This window comes from Sipha flava, unplaced genomic scaffold, assembly GCF_003268045.1.
Source record: "Sipha flava isolate LNK unplaced genomic scaffold, YSA_version1 51_pilon_pilon, whole genome shotgun sequence".
NCBI lineage: Eukaryota > Metazoa > Arthropoda > Insecta > Hemiptera > Aphididae > Sipha > Sipha flava.
The window spans coordinates 971,816-995,205 of NW_020273468.1; the positions used below are offsets into that span (position 1 = coordinate 971,816).

Sequence of the window (23,390 nt, forward strand, 5' to 3'; positions counted from 1 at the left end):
TTATAATTTATTAATAATTTTAAAACATAGGTATATGATTGATTATTAAATCTAACTCTTATAATTATTAAAATATTAAATCACATCTCATCATGTTAATAATTTTTATGAGTTATCTAATAAACGTATTAAGTTTATTAATTGTTCAAGTAGTATCCACTTTATACAAATAATTATTATTTTATTTAGATTGCACGAAAAACTTAAGAGGTATATCATAAAGGTGATATGAATAATAATTTTAATATTATTTTATATTTAAACAGAAAGCCATATTAGTTTTACTATAGTCATTATTTGATTCAGATGACCGGTGGGGTTATGAAGAATCATGTTACCTTCAGAAGAAATAATTTCATCAATTAATGGAAATGATGTTTCAACATTAATGACTTCTACCGATCTGAATGAAGTAAGATATTGAGTTTACTAATTTTAAAAAATCGTTGAATGGATAACAAATTGTGGTTTCATATTGGAGTTAGACTAATTAGTGATTGAATTTATGTATAAAAATTTAAGAATTTCACTATAAATTACGTTTTAATTGGTTTTATTTTCCATTACACATGAAGTATAAACAGTATCTGAATATATAAATATATATTAATAGGTTAAATTAAATATTGTTATTTATTATATTAATATTTATTTATAACTTATTGCTTAGATAAGAATAATAATGAATAAATAAAAAAAAAAAATCATAAAATATCATTAATGATGTATTACATAAAATAACTTTATGCTATAAAATCAAAGTTATGGATATTGGATCCCTTGATTTTGTACTTTCGACTATTACATAAAGAAGCGTAGTCATTTAGAAGTATTTTGTATCCAATCGATGCCATTAATTCAGTGATGAAAAAGGATTTTGAAAACAAATTTAAATTCAGAAGTCACTGTAAAGTTTGTTTGAGTTAGATTGTTCTATACAATTTTAAATGTATAATTTAATGTTTTTAAAAAATAAAAACAATATTGAGAAAAAAAACAAAGTGTTGGTAGTTTGTGACATTGGCAATAGCAATAATATACGAATATAAAAGTACTATTTAAAATAACAAATTGTATAGTTATAAATAATAATGATAAGACTCTTGACAAATATGAACTATATTTTTTTTGTAAAATGAAACAAAAAATAATTTAGAATTTATTAAACAGCCATTAGGTATATAAAAATTAATCATAAATGATAATTCAGGGGAATCAGCACAACCGTTCAATAGTTCGTATAAACATATTATGTTAGCAATATTTCTTCTTAATTCACAATAAGTATAACCTAGCTGGAAGATTATATGAGTCCCTTGAAATAGGTATATTTAATTTATAACATAACAATTTTAAATTACTTCTAAATGTTAATAAAAAATATAAAAGAGTCTATAGATAATAATACAAAGTTTATTATCTAGAACTGCCACTTAATGATATATTTACTTAGATTTTATTGAATAGCTTAATTTTTTCATAAATATAATTAACAAGTGTCAATCCAAAATAAGATAATATTGTTTTTGTAATATTATATAATAAGAATAATTGATAATATACAATTAAATGGAAATTTATTTGCTAAATATAATTACTATATAATATTAATTAACTATTGATGAATTGCATTATTTTCCAACAACTTCTATACTTCCACAATATAAACAAATTAAAAGAATGTTACACTAAAAATTGTTATTTTTATTTGGCCCATAATTAATATTAAATTTGAAGATGATAAATGATATTAGGATTTGATAACTTGTTATAATAGATTAGGTGACAGCAAGGCCAGATTGAACAAATTCGGCCCACCGAGTTCTCTGTATGTTACCGACCCACTTACTAACTGGCGGTCCTTGTCCAAATTTCTTTAATCGCATATTTCAATAGGTGCACTAATCTTTAACTTTAAACTATTAATATTTTCTGTTAGCGGCATTTTACAACTTAAAAGGCCAAAAATTGTCGCGGCCCACCGAGTTTTACTCGGTAACTCGTCGGGTCAATCCGGCCCTGGGTGACAGGTGTATAAACATGTTTATATAAAAGCATAATCAGCATTTTTAGAATTATCACAAGTTAAACACGAAAAAAAGTTTCATCGCATAATTGAATCACAATTAACATTTTTAAAATTAAAATCATTTTATATAAATTAATAAAAATTTTTTCTTTATTTTAAGAAAAAAATCAACATAAACATCTGCACAATAAGTTTATACGATGAAAGTATAAAATTACATGAAGTAGTAGATTAAATTGTCACTCATTAGTGCCCCTTAACTAGTTACTTAATTTTTTTTTCTTAAAAAAAGCATAAAATATTTTGTAATAAATCACGACACTATTTCCTTTTTAACTTGTGGATCGGGTGTTCTGGGATTGTAGGAATGGAGAGATTTTTTATAAGAGGATTGGAATGGGTTCGAAGTTTTTTATAAAAGCGTAAATATCAAATTCAAGGTTCCACTTCTATGGTTTTCATATAGAAATTGTTATACAACGTTAAATTAGAAATACATGTCGGAGCGTTTAAAATTCTTTGAAGTAATATATTTTGAAATGTTAGTAGTCTATAAGTGTATGATTTTTTTTTCTTAGCCCCATAATTGAAATCCATTTAACCAGACAGATTTCAGTAGGGCTTTATAAATTATTTGAGAAGAAAGCCATGTTTGATGATGTTGAACAACTAGAGAGCATATTTGTTCAAAGAGAAAGAGATTTTTATGCGTTAAGGACTGAGGAACACTTATAATATTCGATAAAAAAACCGCTGAATGAATGAGAATATTTAGATTATTGACTGCTTTGTCGATACCTTGATCAGTTTTTACCTTCATTTTTAAATTTTTATTTTGGTCTATATTGCTTTGAAATTTATAGTAATCAATTGTTGGTGAAAAAAGAAAAAGTCTATCATTATGTAGTCGTGGCAGCATTAATAATTAGGAAGACGGACGAATAGTCAGAACTTAAACCAAGGGATATTGTTTCCTGAACAATACAAATTACTAAGAATTGTTGTGAGAAAAATATCTAGAATATCTTGTTTTTTCTAAAGGAACTTGTTCAATAAGTAGGTCCTGGTGGAGGGAGAATATATATTTATTTAAATCAACAAAGTTATAAAGTATATTACCATAAGGGTTGGTTGCACGGCATCCCAGCGTGTGTTTAGAGTTATAATCGCCTCCAATTATAAAATTATTGAAATTTTTAGGTGGCGTCGACAAGTATCGAAGTAGTTCATGAGATCTACACTGGTTAGATAGTGTCCAGAAGAATTTTATATTTAAGTGATAACAAATGGTATTTTATTTAGGGTAATTGAGATAGCACATGAATGAATATGATTTTGAGAACAATTTGATAGTTCACAGTAGTTTAATTAGTTCTAAAAAACATGGCGATTCCGCCATGAGTTGCACCATTCGGATGGTTTTATTTAAGTAATAAAGTATAACCAGGGATGAAGACGCATGAATACTTAGTAAAATAGATCTCTGTGACTAGGGCAATATCTATGCTTTTGTCATATAGTAAATTTTGTAACTCATTTGTGTGATTCCTCAGATAATTATTATTAAACAGATTAACTGATAATGATTAATTCGTGTTAGAGTTATTATTCATTTTTTTTGACTTAGAAGGAATGAGATAACTTGCATTAAAATTGAGATTAAAGGGTTTATAAGTGATTTTGAGTCATCTATGAAGGATGTAAGGACTTTGGTTATGTCTGAAGTTGGTGTTGGAGGTAATTGAAATGGTGGATTGGACGTGATCTAAGTAAATGTTTTAGTCATATATGGTACTGAATGATTAGATTTTATATTTTAATTATTTAAAATCGACTAAATAGTATTTTGCAAAAAATTACTTTTTGTATTAGGCGATTTTCAACGTTGTAATTCCTTGTACACATGGCAACCACGGTAGTTGGCTGGATGGTCTTTGGATCACAGTGTACATTTGAATGGTGAATCACATGATTTGGTACATTCAATGGATGGGTGGAAGGTGCTGCAACAAATGAAGCGGGATGGATATCCACAGTAAGCTCGGGTGTGTCCGTACTCTTGGAAATTTAAGCATTGACTTATTGATTTTGGCTTATTCGGTTCTTCAATTTTAATTTTTCTAAATAGTAATGAGGATAAATTGAAGATTTCATTTAAAAGGCTATTGGGTTCAAGATCAATAATAAATTAATAATATTGAGAATGGGTGTTTGTTAATTTTATGTATGGAATTTGTGAATTGTCTGATCTTGTAAAATCATAGTTAAAGTTCAGATTTTATTAATTTAATAGTTGTAGTAAGAACCAAATTGCTGGTTATGACTTGAGTGGGTTTATCTTCTCTTAATTGATATCTGTGATATTCTGCATTCTGTTTTTTTAAGAAGTAAATTAGAGTTTTGTAATATTCGGGATTGATAATTTGTATATTCATGCAGTACAGAAGAAATTATCAACATCAATTTGTTCTATTATAGCTTAACACAGATCTGAGAAATTAATTATACCTTTCACAAAAATTGGTGGTGGTGTTTTATTTTGTTTTTCAGGGTATAATTCTTGTAGAGCAGAGTTAGGTTAGGTTAGTAGGCTTTAATTCTTCGAAGCGACTTTTACTTACAAATAATTTGCTATATTTGTTTAAAAGATCATCAGGAAAATTTTAATGGGGGCAGACTGAACAGCTCATTTTACCAGTTCTTATTAGCCACTCGTCGTTTATGGAATTGATTTTATTAATATACTCGGGTGAATGATTCAAAACGGAGTCAGTGATAATGTTTTCGATAGTATGTTTGTTAAGACACGCTTCGCGCATAGTGCTGTTATTAATTGTAACAGAATTACTTATATCTTTATCTTTTGGTATTGTATTAGTAGATCACCGCATAATTATCTTTGATCAAAGGTCAAGTGACTCTTTTCGTGGCAGCAATAGCATGTCAACTATTTTAATGGAATTTGTTATTTTAATAATATTTAAATTTTTACATTTACTTTTTAAAAATGCGAAATTGACAAAGGTACTTATACACAATTGCGTAATTAGATGAGGTAAACGAAGATTTTTTTTTTAATTGCTTATATTCGAATACCAAAAAGACGATAACCCATCAATTAAACAGATTTACATTTATAACTATAGGAGAATATTATTGTAATATCGAAGATCTATATAATGTCTATATATAAAATTAAAATACCATTTACTCATTCATTGATCTCTTTATATTAAAAATGATATAACGTACGAACAAGAAATTTCAAAGAGTAGTTTTTTCAATATACTATTCAATATACTAGATGTGCATTAGATGAAAAGTAGAAGAAGGGATTTTAATAAATATTGAGTGTAAACTGATTAATTAATTATGAGTTTAATCGGATTTTACCAACATTTCGTAATTTTTAATTGACCACAGTTTTAACATTTTAGATCTCTTTAAACTTCATTTATTGTATTTAGTTGCAGTATCACAATTTTTTTTTACGTCATTCTTGCGACCAAATTATCATATTACATTGAATCAATTACATTTTACGTCCACGTGAACTTGTATTTAATTTCAACAATAATAATGCATATTCTTTCGTGGTCCGTTTGACATAAATTGAACAAAAAATTAGTGCCAGTGCAGAATGTTGAGTACATGATAATTTTAACTTTATTATTTACTTCTTAAAATTATTGTTATCTATATATTGTATTCGTGTGTAAGTCTCCTTGCCAGTTTAGCTTTTAGCTAACAATACTTTTACTTCATAAACAATTTTTAGTATTTTCAAGCAAGAGATTATGCAAATGACATGGTATTTGTGGTATTCTCGTGGAGACTTAATCCGCTTACAGAAGAGTGTCTTGTTTACAAGGTAATCCTTGATACTAATTATCAATTATTTGTAATTTATTAATTTATTAAAGTAATGTGGTAACATTTTATTGAAAAAATGTATATGTAACGAATATTTAGTTATAATTCTGATAAAAACACAATTTAATTAATTAAGATTATTTGTCTATTTAGGATGAAATAGAGCGAAAAATGATTAGATATCTTCTGTGCTTATCATAATATTTAATTCTATGGTCATACTATTATTAACGAATATTAACTACAGCTATCCACTGCTAATTAAATCTAACAATATTTAAAGTTACCTACTAAAAAATAAATTATACACTAAATAACTAGGGACCTATTTAATAATAATATATTTAATTTAACTTAGCTATTAATTATTAACTATTAACTAAAAAAAATGTTAGTATACGACCGCGACTAACCATTAAAGGTTTTAAATCAATCACCATATTTTCTCGGCATTAAAACGGGGGCTATATTTTATTAGAACGTATGTTTCCAAAAAGTATTTTCTTAAGCTCATATTAATTTTAGATCGCATTTTGTTGGAAAAATATTTTATCGAAACGTATATTCTCGGAAATTATTTTATCTGACCCATATTAATTTGGAATAGTATTTAATTGGAAAATATTTTTCACTAACCTCATGAATTTGAAAATTATTTTGATGGAACTGCATTTATTTGAGAAAATATATAGTTAGAAAGTATTCTGTGTGAAAATATATTGTTGGAATGGTATTTTCTCGGAGACAAAATAAATATTTTATTTCATTGCTATTTAAATTTAAAAATTGTATATCAACTTATTTCTGCTATAATCAAAAGTAAACAGAATCTAAATGCCATGTAAATTAATTTAATTATAAATAATGTGGTAATAATTTTGTATCATCTTACAAAAACATATTATATCTTGTAAATTAATTAATATTAAGTAATATCAAAGTATCTCATCAACTCATAATATTCATAGTATTAAACGTTGGAATAACATGGAGAAAATAATGAATTACATAATTATCTTAAAAAAACGGATTAAATGTAGGTACCTACATTGTTAAAATAGAGTTATAGAAGTGTTTTTTGTCTTATAATATACATTTTTATTAATTATATTCATTAATAAGGTTTTATAAGAATATATCCAGTAATCTTTTTGATTTCAAATAAAAATAAAAATAAAATATATATATAATATATATTATAATAACTTTAAGTTCTACATATTATATTTTGTTATCAATTTTGAATAATTGTATTATTAACATTTTTTTCGTTTTATAATATAAACATATTTTAATTGGGTCTAAGTTAAGGCGATCATTTTTCAAATTAAAATGGGACATAACAAAAAAAATGTTTTCACGATTTTATTTACAAACTTATGTTTTTCTTTTATTTAATTATTAACAAAACTAAGTACTATTATGGTTTTAAGGAACAATAAATTCAAATTAATTAATCGCACTTGTTAATAAGTTACTCATTTTTATTATAAACAACTTTATATATACAGCTGAATCCGCTTAATTGGGACACATTACTTAGGTTACCTATTTGTCCCCATTATCCGACTATCCCGATTGACCAAATAACTAATAAACCAAAACTATTAAAGTTAGATGTACATACATAATAATTTTATTTAAAAATTACATACATACATACTTTATTTAAAAATTACATATTATTATTATTATTATTAGCAATAGTACATTATATTTACTATTTAGTATTACCTATTATATCGAATTCACGAATAGCTTTTTCATTATTTTCCAATTGACTTAGTACCGATTTAAACATGCCTATTAATTTATTTAACTCATGAAGAATAGTATTATGAGGTCGAGCCTTAATTTTATTTAGTATAGAAATATTTTCAATTAACGTTAAATCTTTACGAAACATAATTTTTATGTATTAACATAAACTGGGATCAATAAAAACACACATACGTTAATACACAGAGACGAGAGAAGATGAACTAAAGTTTTTCGATTTTGTACATAGGCTAGTTGACTCTTATCGTGGTAGTAGAAGAAAAATAAATGATTGATATAATTGACATTACTTATATAATAGAGTAGCGTTTCCCAAAGTGTATTCCGCGGAACTTTAGGGTTCTGTGGGATAATGCTAAGGGTTCCTCAGACATATGTGATTCTTGAGAAACTTATTTTATATTACATTCGGAAAAAGTATTATTTTATATCATTTAATCATTTAAAAAGAATATGTTTTAAACTAATTTGAATAAAGAGTAATCATTAAAAACATTTTTTAGAGTATTGGTTTTCCTTTTTTTTTTTTTTTAAGAAAAATTAGAGTTGAATTGGAATTAAAGAGATTAGGGTTCTGCGAACTACAAATTATTTTTTAAGGGTTCCGTGATTATAAAAGTTTGAGAACCACTGTAATAGAGCCATAAATATTAGATAATTATAGTTTTGATAAAAAAGTAGATAATTTAGCTCAGAGTACCTAATTAGACGCTTTTATTTTTATCCCTTATAACCGATGGTTTGTCCCAGATAAATGAAGTTAAATTGTCTTAGACGAATACATTCGTTCGATACTATGCCAATTTATCCCTATTAAACGGTTGTCCCCTATATGCGGTGTCCCAATTAAATAGATTCTACTGTGTATAATACAAGAAAAAGTTACGTAAAGCAGGTGGTTGACGATTTACTGTAGCACTGAAATAATGAAGTATGAAAAATAATTTTTTGTTTGCACTTGACATTGCGGTGTTTGTAAATTATATTATATATTTTATTAGTGTAGTTATTAATCTCGATACACTACACACAGTCCCTATCAATTGCCGTCGTCACTCATCACCTATTACCATGCAGTAAAACAGTGTATACACGACAGTCGAACACGTACTAGTTGAATATTATGGAAACAATAATTTATTAATAAATTAAAATTGACCATTGTTATTTTTGACTACTTTCCGAAAATGGGACATTTTATTGCCCGGTAGATTCTCCGAGGAACAACGGAATAAAGATATGAATAAAAGGACCTATGGTCACCTTCCTTGATGAAACAACAGCAATTTTTTTTAGAGAATCCACATTAAAATTATAAAAAATATAGGACATTCTTTGAACAAAGAAAACAGATAAAATTAAATAACATAGTTCATGTATTAATCATGGATATTTTCCTTAAGTTAAATATACCTACTAACAATTATGAATTTTTAAAGTAAATTTTTAAACAAAAATAAATACCTATTAATTTTTGTTTAAAAATTTGTAAGTCATAATATTCTAATGACACTTGTGCATCATTTTTTAATTAAATAGTATTTCCTTATAGGACCTATAAAATATTATCCTGTAATACAATATCTAATACTTGATTAAAGGTATATTATTTGACTTATTCAAAAATATTTTATCATATTATACAAAAACTACAAAGCAACCATGTATCTGCCTACTTTATATCTTTTAAAAATTACTAAACTATTTACTTATATTTTAAAGTTTAATATAGGTAAAATACTTTAGTACCGATATGGCTATGTATTAAATGTCCAATAAATTTTGTTTGTTTATGGAATCAGTGTAAATATTAAGAAATATAATTATTTTTTTTAGCGTTACAGGCCATTTAGGCCCTTTGCTGTCAATACTAAATTCTTTCATTCTTCGCTATTATATACATGATTCATATCTTCATTCCAATCTGGTCTCAGCTCCTTTAGGTCCCTGTTGCATCTAACCAACGTTTCTCCAGTCTACCATGTGGTCTTTTCCTTTTTAAATTATTTACAAATACCGTCTTGACAATACTGTTGTCGGTTCTCCAGACGTGGCTTGCCCACTTCAATCTTGCATCTTTTACAAATTGAGTTATACTTCCTTTCTCATATAGCTTCTTTATATGTTCATTTGAACTTCTCTCCTATACTTGGGTGTCAGGATTATACACGGGACCATACATTTTCCTTAAGAGCTTTCTTTCAAATATATTTAGTTTATTTTCATCTCCTGCTAGCCCAGGTACAACAAAGTTTAATATTCAAAATTTTACACTATACATATATGATCTAATGATTATTAACTAATTATTTATTTATTTATATGTTTATTTTTTCAGGCCAATTTATCAAAGGCGATTGGCAAAAAATCATCGGAACAGCCTAGATTGCTTATGCAAGCCGACGAAGCGACTTTGTCACTTTTAATAGTTGAAAACAATGGAAATTCAAATGATAAAAACCAATCGAATTTAACCGATAGTCTTACAGATGACAAATATAAACAAATTGAAAGTGTAAAATCTGAACACACTCGTAGTGTATTATCTTTAAGCTATAACCAAAATATTCATCCTACTTCGTAAGTTATACAATCCATTAATAAACAATTAAGGTATAATTAATAATATAATTTTAGTTATCTAGATACACTTATAAATATGTTGAAAGGAAATATTGGATGTGGTATTTTGGCTATGGGAGATGCATTCAAAAATGGAGGGTTACTGTTTGCAACCATTTTTACTATCGTCATTAGTTTGATCAGTGCTTACAATCAACATACATTAGTAAGCTATTCTAATAAAATAATAAAAATTTGCAATTCAAGATATTAATATTTTAATTTTTTTATTTTTTAAAAAGAAGTTTTTTTAATTTTTTTTTTTTTTTTATTTTAAAATATTACAATCTGTTTATATAAAAAATATACAATAAGTTACAATGATGACTGATAAAATACTAAAGTAAATTGACGTGAACGACATGAGGAGGAGACCGTCCAATATCAGAACTTCAGAATTTAAGTTTATAATTAATTTTTTTTTTTACAACTTTTATTTTAAAGATATCTAGCCCAGTTTCTTTTTAATTTACGGAGAATATTTTGTGACAGGATGAGAGAGGACATGTTTTTGATAAGATAGTTGATATGATTAATTTATAATAACATTTTTTTTAGTAGCATTTCACAAGTTCATTTACTGTTTGAAATTTTAGGTCGTTATGGAGGGTTGTATTTGTAATGTACCATGTTGCACCAGGTATTAGCCATAAGGTGACTGACTGGGATGGTGGCTTGGATGGGACAGATGTTCACTGGTTTAGCAGGTCCTCATATTTTAATGCCATATGTTCATATTGGTCTAATGATTCATTTGTAAATAAGTAATTTATTTTTAAAACTCATAGTCGATTTTAGTAGAGGCCGGAGTAATTGGAGGCGAGATTTAAGCTGTTTGCGTTTTTGTTTTGTGTGATTTTACCAAGTTAACCTTTTTTCCAGAGTGATACCAAGGTATTTAGTTGATTGGTGTTGAGTAATTTGCTTATCATTCAATTTTAGTAGAGGACATTCACTTTTATTTATAGAAAGAAAAAAGTTCAAATCTAAACTATCATTATGATAATATTAAACAGTAAATTATACTGAAAAAATATTATATAGTTCCTAATTATTTCATAAAATATAATGAAATATTTTTGAAAACATAAACTTAATGAAAAATTAACTTATATTTATATTTATTTATATTTAGCATACAATACGGACGTGAGCCCAGTTTACATTTAATATTAATACAATCAAATTACAAGTGTGATAACAGATAAATCATTGAAAATACACGATTAGGTTAAGAAATTGAATAGGGAGGGTCCGAATTGGCAATAGACTTATATTACATTTAAAATATATATACGGATCATTAAATTTCATGAATAATTTTTATTAATTAATTAATTTATTGAATAACTAAAGGCATGGTCGGATAACAATAAATATCTAATGTAAACAGTATTTACAGTTATAACAATTCAAATATAACAGTAGCATATTATATAATATAACAATATGCAAGTTGGACTGGCGTCAAAATGCCAGTCGGTGATCTAATCTAAATGCCCTTTGGTCATTACCCCTGTAGATTACCCCTACTCTTATAAAACATGATAATATATTTTAGATTCTGAGCCAAGTTGAATTTACTGTAATGTGTCTTTTTTTGTAAGTGACACTATAGTGAGTTAAGTATGTTGTATGCCATGTATAACATGGAATATTTATGGTGGAGGGCTAAATTTTGGTCCCGGAGGGGGGGCTTTTTGGATCCAGGCAAATGCAATCGCTTGATAATTTTAAATTATTTATAAATCATTCATCTAAACTATTTGCATTAATATCATGTATATAATTAAATATTTCCATTTTAAACATATCAGTTATATAATATATATAATATATGACCGTTGATTTGTTGCTTCTTCACCGGGCATATTTTTTTTATACTCTGTCTATAGATTTTTCTTTATAAAAATAATTTTTTATGTAAATGGTTAATCATAATAAAATAAGTTATATAATTAAATGATGGAAATTAAAGAAATTTAGAAATAAGTGAACTAACACTTTATATGTCCAGATAAATGATTATAATCACAATTTGTTTGAATTGAAATCATATAAACTTCTTCCGCTAGATTTATAAGCTATTATTAACTTTAAATGTTATTCATTGACTTCATTATCAAAAACATATCTAACACAGATAGCAAGTTGATTTAAAATAGAAACATCTTGAGTAGTATCTACCATAATACTAAACAGTTTAGCTTGTTTTATATTATTTATTAATTAATTTAGTATTATTTGATCTATAATGAAAATTAGTTTGTTCATTAAAAATTTTGATATGACTATGTACTTTATTTTTAATAAACAATATTTTTATATATTTTTGAAATAAAAATAGCAAATGAACCCTTTCTAAGACCTTGAACTTGTTACCTTTTTTAATATTATATACCTAATTGTTTTTCTTTTTGCTTATTACTTAAATGTATGATGTTTCGTATATGCTCATTCAAAACTAAATCGTAATCTTTTATAAACCAGACTAATACTAAAAAAAATTTCGTGGTAGATAGATTTGTCTTCTAAATTATGAGCAGCACATACTACTATGTATACTTAAATATACTACAACAAATTTAATTCAAATACTCGTATAAAATCACATAATAATCTACTCGTCATTAAATTGGCTTCAATAACTTAACCCAAAAATCCTACCAGTAACGTCAAATGAAACTAGTCTAGTGAACTTATGTAATTAAAACAAGTAAATCCTGGATTAGTAGCTGTGCAACTTTTTGATCAAGCAATCAAGTGTTATTTACTCTTCTAAAAAATTAATTTATTGTACAAACACTGTATAATATTAAATTAATTAATATTATTAAATATATATATATTTTACACATAATTATTACAAACTCTATTATTCTGAGTAGTATAAGAATTTCAGACTTAAAAATAACATTTAAATTATTTTTTTATTAGTTGGGATGTTCAAAAACGGTAAAAAAAAAACTTAAGCTACAACATAATCCAAAGTTTGCTGAGACCATAGAATTATCGTTTCAATACGGACCACAAAAATTTCAAAGCTATTCAGTATTTTTTCGGTAAGTCAATATTTTTACATTTATGTAAATAAAAATTTAGAATATTTTGATTTTTACACACAAATTTTTTTCGTCAAGTGATATCAAATATTGAGAAAACAATTTACTAAGAATGACATCCAAACTAAAATTAATGGTTTCCAAATTAGGTATACTTTTTATTTATCGAGTCTTCCCTCTTTTAATTAGTTTCTGATTGAGCAAAAAGGTTAAAAGTTAACAATTTTTATTATTATACATATTAAATTAGTACATCATATAAATAGTGATTAAATACTTTTCTGTGAATTTAATTTAGTGTAAAATGTAATATTTTAAAATTGTTAAGTATTGTTATTAAATTTTTAGGTAAAAAATGATATTTATATAAAATTATTTGAATTTAAAATTCTTAAAAAAAATATTTACTAAAAAAATATAATGTTTAAGTTTACATATTTGTTTTATTTTTATATAATATGATTCATAACTAATAATTATATTATGATATTTATTTTACAGGAAAAGTGTTAATAGTTTTATAGTCATTAGTCAGTTGGGGCTTTGCTGCGTTTATGTTATTTTTATTTCGAAGTCTCTTCAGCAGGTATGTTCATTTTTGTTTTTCTATAGTGTTTCTATGTCGTATTTAGATTTGAGATTATTGAAAAAAAAATGTTATTTGAAATTTTTAAAACTTTCTATAATGCTCGTAATTTTTTTAAAATATTAAAATTGTTAATGTATCGTAATAAATGTATCTTTCATACTTACGAGAAGATAAGAAGACATATATTGTTGGTTAAGTATTTATAGTATTTTAAAGCTGTCTAATTTACAAATTCATGAAAATAAACTCTCTATTATGGCATTGAATCTTAGATAGTAAAATACTAATATTTTAGATTTGGGCAATCCTAAAATTAAAAATATGGTAGTATGAATTATTTAAAAACTATTTATCTTAATAAGTTATAATTTGTTAGTTTCCTTTTTTTATTTATATATATTTAAATATAATAAAGTATAATAAGTTATATCTGATACTAAAAAATATCGAAATAAGGATACAGTAAACTACTTTAACGCCATAACTAAAAGATTATAACAGGGACAAATATCCTCTAAAAGAGAAATTCGGCAAGTATTAGTGAATTCATTAATCTACAATAAAATAGTAAACAAGCAATTCTACATGAACATAAAATACTACAAAATACAATCAAATGATCAGATATTAAGATGTCACATTTGCAAAAATTATGGGCATATTGACAAATATTGTCTAACCAATGTACACAATTGTATGATATAATGAGTTAAAAATAATCCAAATAAACGCAGCAAAAAACCATATAATTAACGAAGAATTATTACACTACACTGAAATTAACAATATAGACATATTATTCATACAAAACACTATAATCTAGTTGGACTAAATATCTCTCCTTGCTGGATAATATGTTACAAAAACTAACAAGCTCGAAAAAAAGAGAGAATAACAACAAACTTTCAATTGTAGTGTTAAATCAAGACCTTAAAGTTATAGAGCTATAGCAATATACTTTGTTGTAACCAATATTGATATTAATGTTACAAAAATTATTATTATTTCCGTTTACTTTCAATTCAAAACGTCTACAATCAGATTCACTACAAAACAGACAAACGTAATAGGGAAATAGGTTCAAAAAAAACTACAATAATTTGGGGCAGATGTAAATGCATTCTCTAAAACAGTGGTTTTTAACCTTTTAGGGTCCACGACTTCTTTTGATTTAAACATAAAATATATGGCTCCCATAAAAATATTTAAAATAAACAAATTTACATTATTTAATCTAACTTTTTTAATAAAATAAATATGTAATTATTAATAATAGGAATTTTTTTTTTTTACATTAATTTTTTTACAATTAAAAATTAATACAATAGTAATAATTTTAACATTTATTGGGACGGCAGTGCTTATTTTTATTGCATAATTTTTTTAAATCGTGCTGTAAAGCTCGATTTTTATTTCCTTTTCGGTATTCAGTCTTGATCTATATTTAAGTTAAATAACTGCTAAGATCAAAAAACACGTTTCACATAAGTATAAAGAAGCAAACGAAATCAAATTCCTGATAGCCTTATTGGCTACAATCGGATACTTCTTCTTTATAACTTTACAAAATTGTGGTAAATTCTAGTACCAATAAAAGTCTAAACCTGAAACGATGAAATATTAAAAAAACTAAATAGGAACTATTAACTAGAATACTCTAAGAAGAATTTAATAAACAAGAATTAATTGGGAATATCAATCAAAGAATTAAGCAAATAACTACTATACTTACAAGAGTAGCGTACACATCAATACTGATATCTGAAAATGACTTATGACCAAAATCCTAGTGGTGGACACCAGAACTAGATCGAAATAGAAGATTAATGAGGAAAAAGTTTCTGTATATTGGGGTTAGAAAGACCTACAGTAACTCCTGCTTATCATAAAAGTGGTGACACGTCAAAATATCCCGGTAAAAATATCCCGGTCAAAATATCCCCGACAAAATATTCTATGACAAAATATCCCGCGTAAAAATTACCCCGAAAAAATATCCCACGTAACTATTAATTAAAAATGTAAACCTTTTTATACAAGTTACATAAATATTAATACATTTATTGAATAGAAAAATCAAGACATTTTTAAAATTATATTATAATGGTATGTTTTTCGTCAAAAATTATTACACTTATTATGATAATTTATAATATAAGTTACATAAAGATATTAATACATTTACTGAATACAAAAAATGAATTAAAACATTTATACTAAGTTATGTGCTATTGATTTTAAATATTTGAATATAAATAAATGAATAAATGAATAATACTAGATTAGATAAAGTGCGATTGTTACTTCTAATCGCAACAGTTATTATATTATATTTCGTCGGGGATATTTTGTCGGGGATATTTTTACGCGGGATATTTTGTCATAGAATATTTTGCCGGGGATATTTTGACCGGGATATTTTGTCGTGGAACCCATAAAAGGTGATTAAAAAGAGGGAAGCAGTAACTACTACTACCGATCATTGGCGATTTCCGCAGCATAACTAACGTCAATGGAAATAATTTATGATGGCAGCTTGAAAATATGTCAAGTATATCAATTGCGATGTGAAAAGAGAAATTCACTACATTAAAATTCCTTGCGAAATAGTATGGATCACATATTCGATTGCAAAATCAACCATAAGGTTAAATACGATAAGAAAGAAGAATAAGCATAGTATATGTATTTGATTAAATTTAATAAAACAAAAATATTGGATAAATATTCTAATAAACAATATAGTAATTTGATATAATATTTATTTTATTAGGTGATGAGTTGGTATAACACACACGTTGATGTGCATTTGAGTATACTAATAACAATGGTACCTGTTTTGATTTCATCACTTATAAGAAATTTAAAGTTTATTGCTCGGCTATCAGCATTAGCCAATGTGTGTATGTTTGTTGGTATATTTGTAATTCTATATTATTGTACCATTGATTTACCACCCATAACCTCGAGAACACCTGTTGCTCACTGGACTACTCTGCCTCTATTTTTCGGCACCAGTATATTTGCATTTGAAGGAATTAGTTTGGTAATTTTTTTTTTTTTAGTTTATCTTAAACTTGTACTTGATTTTTCATAATTTATTTTGCAGGTTTTACCTCTACAGCAAGAAATGAAAAGTCCTAAACAATTTACAAGCACATTTGGAGTATTAAATGTAGGTACGGTGATCGTTACGACCCTCTTACTAATTACTGGTTTTATGGGTTACTTAAAATTTGGAGAAGCAGTACGAGGTAGCCTTACTTTAAATTTACAAGAGGAATTTTTGTAAGGAATTTGTAATTTTTTTTTTTTTTTGATAAAAATATAATTGGAAAATTAAATTTTACAGATTATCTAAAGTCGTTATTTCCAGTATGATGTTAAATATTCTATGTTCATATTCATTGCAGTTTTATGTCTCAATTGAAGTATTATGGCCAATAATTGAAAACAAATTCGGACCATTTAGATCGCCTTTACTTTGGGAAATAGGACTCCGTGTAATATTAGTCCTCATTACATGTTAGTAAACTCTATAATTATTTAAAATGTATGAATTTAAATAGGTAATTTTATAATTTAAGTAAACAAGATTTTATGTGTTATTCATTTAATGATAAGAATTCTTCTGCTTTCATTTCTAAATGAAAACTATTAATATCATATATGAATATAATTTTTGTTATTTAATTATATGACACATATATATAACCCATATTGCTATGATAATTATTTCCTGTAGTGGCACTAAGGGTTAGCAAATTAGAGCTTTACTGTATGGGCATCGATCCAATCTTAAACATTATAATTAGGTCATATATTTAATAATCAGAAAAGAATAGTAATATTTCATCCTAGAAACACGAAAATACGAGTACGTAATTAAGAATAATCTATATTATTCTTAATGAAAGATACTGTAGATACTATAGGTACTATTATATAATAACACTACCCATGATCCAAATCCGTATCTCATATTGTATTATTTGTGTTTATAGTTAACAAGTGTAATCTAATTTTTGGAGAAAAAGACTTCAGAAATGTTGACATCCCATTAGTTTTACTTAGTAAAATATTTCGGTGTCGGCACTGTTTATGTCCTTCAAAGATTTTAGATGACTAGTTTGTCTATCAAATATTTATATTGAACCAAGGGACGTCCTTAAATTATAAATCGTAACACAATGAAATCTTTTCGCTTTAATCTCCAACTGATTCTATATCACCCCATGGTTTTTAGCAAAGATTTTTAATTCATATAAATGTTTTTTATGCTCTCTATTACAATTAATTTGATTATTTCACTATTTTATTTTTTTTATTTTGTCTATTAATTTAAATTTCTTATAACATCTATATGAACAATAGCTTGGGTGTATCTTTAGTAGATTTAAATATCCTAAGCATTCAACTTGAAACTGTATTAAAATGAATGATTGTTTGTATTGATCCCATATTCTGTAGATATTTGTAATATATATGTCATATTGAAAATATCAACTTATTTACGATCAGGGGTAAAGTGGCAAAAAAAAACAGAAGGGATTCTAATCTATATGTCATACTCGTCGTCCTTATATTCCCATACAATTACTATATAATTAATTATAAATAGTTATATATATTCTAAGGTGTTGTTTATGCAAAATTTCCTCCACAACCTATTCATGTGCTATAAAAATATATAAACTTGTAAATGACTTACTTATTGTTTTAAATAACAAATTTTAAATTTTTTTTAATAAAATAATTATAAATTAAAAAAGGTTATACACATATAAGTATATATTACAATATAATTTATAATTTATATTTAATATGAGTTATTTTTGTTTATAGAACACTATTTAACACCTAGTGACATCAACTAAATTGCAAAGCTAATTTTTCAACTATTTTATTGTGTATGATTATTTTTAACAAACAGTTAGAGTGTTTCAGTAAACTTTCCGGAGAAACGTTAAAGAGGGCGCTTTATAAGCGATGTGAGAAGTAGGCTGCATAGTCCCCTTGCGCCTCCCCCCACTTTATATCCTGCTTATGATGTATATACATTTTGCTTTAGATAACTAGAGGAAATATTTAGATTATCATAGTGTTTATAACTAAATAATTTGACAGGAGTGTAGTCGTCATATGTGTGCTTACAAATAGCCTGGCCTATCCAATATAATTTTTGTAACTATATGTGTCTACGTGTTTGAATTCGTTCCAGTCATCGGGGCCGATGTTATTCCACACTTGACGATGTTCATATCGTTGATTGGCGCCGTGGCATGTTCGTTTCTGGCGTTGATATTCCCGCCGCTGTGCCATATTGCTGTCGTCAATGCCGGTGACCGAGGCGACAATAAATACGGCCTGTTCAAGTGGCAATTAGTGATGGACGCGCTCACGTTAGCCTTCGGTACGATCGGTTTCTTCACTGGAACATATGCTAGCGTTTACGAGATATATGGCGCGTTTCGAGGGGTAACGATAGTCACCAACAGTTCAGATTCTACTACACAAGCTTCGTTCCTATCTTGACGTTATTTCTAACTCCAAGTGGCATTTTTTGCCGAAATATGGTTGTTGTACAAGTAATATCAGTCATTCTGTACCCACAGTAATCACAACCACGTATTATAGTTGTCATGTGTATAAGCATCGTGCATTTTGTTATTGTATCTATATAAAGTATTATTACAAACACTTGCTTATACTTTCTTTTTTTTTTTTAATGGTTTTCTGTATAACTTTTTTAAGATATCCTAAATGTTTTTTTCTTTATAGTTATATCACTCATGCACATGGACAAAAATTTTATTCTGCATTACCTATTTATACATTAAATTATTAAGTATACTTAATTAAAAAATACTAGGATCATTTCAATTATATTGTTATATGAGTATATTACTCTCGAATATAGAATGATACGAATTGTACACTAATTTGTAATGTCGAAGTTAATAATTAAAGTCAATATAAATTATTTATTTTTTGATATTATTGAGTATAAGTATAATTATAAATTCAATAAACTTAAATTTTATAAAATGTCTCTCTATGAAGTCTTATCATATAGGTTAGGGTCTTATCATACTAACATATCACTATGTAAATAATGAATAAAAAAAAAAAAATGCAAAAACACTAATTTTTATTTATTTATTTACGTCCCGAAAGCAACACTACACAATTAAATTTAAAATATTACAATTTACAATTATAACAATTTATCACAAAAATAATCTTTTTAATTTATACATATTATTAAATAAAAAAATCATATTTTTAATTCTACTGATAGGTTCGTAATTACTGTAATTTTGAGTATGATGTTTAGACTAATAAAAAAGGAACATCATTTTTTAGAATTAAATGTTGGAACACACGTTGATTTGGATCCCAGTAAATCTGAATCTTAAACATTATTAATTAATAAATTATAAGGAAAATTAATATCTAAGTATTTTCTTCTTTGTGTTAAAGAAACAGACCTTAGTTTTACTCTTAACAAAAATTCAGAGTCAATTAAGTTACTACATTTATAATTAAATATTTTTAAAATATAATTTTTAGCTAAAAATAGAACTTGAAATAAAATTTTTTAGACAAATAATAAGAATAATATCTTTACAGCTAAAATAAATGATATTTTTATAATACCTAATCAAAATAATTCTCGGGCACCATTTTTATTATCAATTTTTAATTTTTATATGAATTAAATTTATATTTCTTTTAATTAGTAATTGATTATTTTGTTCTCGCTTAAATCAAATAACCTCCGAGAAACTGGAAAACTTTCTCATTTTTCTAGTATTTAATAGTCAACATTTTTATTCGCAGTTTGAAGTATAATAAATTTAAATTATGTCTTTTTTTAATGATTAATTAATTTATCTCTTATCGTCAATATCAAATTGTCTCAAGTTGCCTAGGAAATTATTTTTTTAAGCAATTGCAATTTAAATTTTGTTCAAAAATAAATACTTTATACATAAATAAAATAGTATGTTTAATTGAATTTAATAAACAAATTTTATGGGTAAATAATTATAATTTTTAAAATTAAAATAATCAAAATTTGTTGTTTTTCAGTCATTTTGTTGCGAACAATTCTTAAAAAAATCTAAAAAATATCCATAAAAATATATGTAAATATTCACGTTTAAATTGGATTTTACTTATCTATAATATATGGACCAAAGTCTAGAAATATTTCATAAAATGTTCATTAGTGGTATTCAATTTTGAAATTTTTTAGATTTTGGTGACCCATCTTATCTCAAATAATAAACACCGTTTGAATGATTGTTTTTTTCATTTAGGTGTACTCGTAAATGATAGATACTTATTAATAAATAATAATAAAAATATTTAAATTTCATCATAAAATTAATAATATTATATTATAAGGTATGATTTATTTGATTAAGCGGTAAGAATATCACATATGATAATAATTCATATAAGTGGAAATTCAAGTAAAAATAAAAAATATACAACAGATATTCTCCAAAAACGAAATACCATTTTCCTCCACTGTTCATTTTTCACAAAAAAAAAAAAAAAAAAGGTTTCCCATTTTCCTCCACATTATTTATAATTAAAGTTATGTCTATATTATCCTCCAATATTTTAGCCAGTGTTGTAGGATCACATTTTGCGCATATCTGTTGATTGAATTCTGATCGTATTCTTATTGGCTAGGGAAAAACGCTAGTTCAAGTGTCCGACATCACTCGCAGTTTATAATAGTTGATAACTTAATATTTTAACTTTGATAACGATTAATAAAGATATGTAAACAATGTATACGTTTTTGTCCATATGTTATGTGTTTATTAAACATATAACATATGGGCAAAAACGTATACACTTATTTTGTTATATTGTATATCATAATTTATCACTGATTATTATGATTACACTCATTGATTAAAACAGACACATAAATATACGATATACTCGTATAAATAAGACTATATTTGAGGCGCATAGAACCAGAACGGCCTAACCCACAAAAAATTAAATTCTACTTTATGCGATAAAACGTTTCAGATTTATATTACGATTCTACAATTTTATTATTTTATTTTTTGGAGGAAAATGGTCAAGAATTATTATTATTTATTTTTTTTGTGGAAAATGGACTGTGGAGGAAAACTGCATCTCATTTTTAGAGGAATATGAACCCGCCCAATACACAGTATATCAGCTTAATAGTGCTTTACATTTTACTGCACTACAATATAAGTTCTCAAACTGCTGGTGCATGATTATTGTTATATTGTTTATATTAGGTATAATATTTATAAAGTAATATCTGAAAAACGATATAGTATCATTTTGATTCAATTTTAAATAAGTGTAATGTAATTAATTCATATTTAATGATTTATGTCATGATTTATACCAATACTATTTTTGAATACTACTTAGTAATTGTAGTTATTAGTAAACGCTATTTGAACATAAGTAGTGAATCCAGATAAGTCAGGAGTCTCAGATCTTTTATAGACCGTCAAGAAGCAACTTTCGCTGAGTTGTAATTTTATGTTTCAGTATTATCCAACATTTTTTTCGGTACTAAATAAAGTAGTATTAAAACTTAAAATACTGCAATATTTATTGTAAAGTTGTTATTGTATTGTATTGTATATTTTTGTTGTATTTCATTGTAAAGTTTTATGCAGTTGTACATTTTTTTTAAAAAAAAACCATTATCAACTAAGAATAAATATATGTCACTATGCATATGTTACATGAACGTTAAGAATTAAACGAGCTGTATCGATCAAATAAAAGTTTACACGCTCAGATTTAATATATATAATTATTCCCGTAATAAATGTCCTCATATGTTTAAAATCCATGCATTGTCTTTAATCACTGAGTTGAGTATACCACCTTCTCGGCCTTCATTAAATATACAAACATTTTATTATATATTTCTCTCTTAGTTTTTTTCGGTAACTTAAAACATTGAATTTGATCTCATAATTCAATGGTTTAAAAAACTCAACGATGATTTAGTAAATCTGAATAATTAATGTTTGCCATTTATTGTGTACTATGTAATCCTATATGTATATCGTACGTGTATTCATCGAATATTAATCAGTATTGTGTTATTTAATATACGTACTATTTGATTATATTGTATACTAGTAGTATTTGAGGTATAGACAACATCTAAGAGTCAATTATTTAGATAAATATATATTTTAATTTTTAATAATATATCATAACATTTTATCTAGGACCAGTAGATAATAATTACACACCTGATTTACAAATGAATATGTGTAATACTTTGATATTAGTACTCTGGTATTTAATTGTATAATAACGGTATTATATTTTGGTCGTTGATTTATTTGATCAAAGGTTACTAAGTGTCTACCTCTCGTTAGTCACGTGTTTATCAATCGAATTC

General features: G+C 25.7%; 1 protein-coding gene across 2 annotated transcripts; it reads left to right on the forward strand.

The window, feature by feature from the left end:
• Window positions 1-269: 269 nt before the first annotated feature.
• Window positions 270-19,664, forward strand: LOC112690762 (proton-coupled amino acid transporter-like protein CG1139). 2 transcript variants are annotated; one of them, XM_025564849.1, is made up of 9 exons: window positions 270-412; window positions 10,020-10,261; window positions 10,319-10,469; window positions 13,241-13,365; window positions 13,867-13,951; window positions 16,728-17,000; window positions 17,064-17,242; window positions 17,307-17,479; window positions 19,176-19,664. In XM_025564849.1, the coding sequence occupies exons 1-9, from the start codon at window positions 332-334 to the stop codon at window positions 19,487-19,489; spliced, it is 1,623 nt and encodes a 540-aa protein (XP_025420634.1). In that variant the 5' UTR covers window positions 270-331; the 3' UTR covers window positions 19,490-19,664. The 2 variants fall into 2 exon arrangements, with proteins under 2 accessions (XP_025420634.1, XP_025420636.1); XM_025564851.1 differs by lacking the exon at window positions 270-412 and adding an exon at window positions 5,808-5,900.
• The last annotated feature ends 3,726 nt before the right edge of the window (window positions 19,665-23,390 follow it).

Coding starts and splice junctions, on each gene's coding strand:
- LOC112690762 (XM_025564849.1), top strand. CDS start 332: ATGTTACCTTCAGAAGAAATAATTTCATCAATTAATGGAAATGATGTT. Junction 13,952..16,727: donor TTTCGAAGTCTCTTCAGCAG/GTATGTTCATTT, acceptor TTATTTTATTAG/GTGATGAGTTGGTATAACAC. Junction 17,480..19,175: donor AATATTAGTCCTCATTACAT/GTTAGTAAACTC, acceptor AATTCGTTCCAG/TCATCGGGGCCGATGTTATT.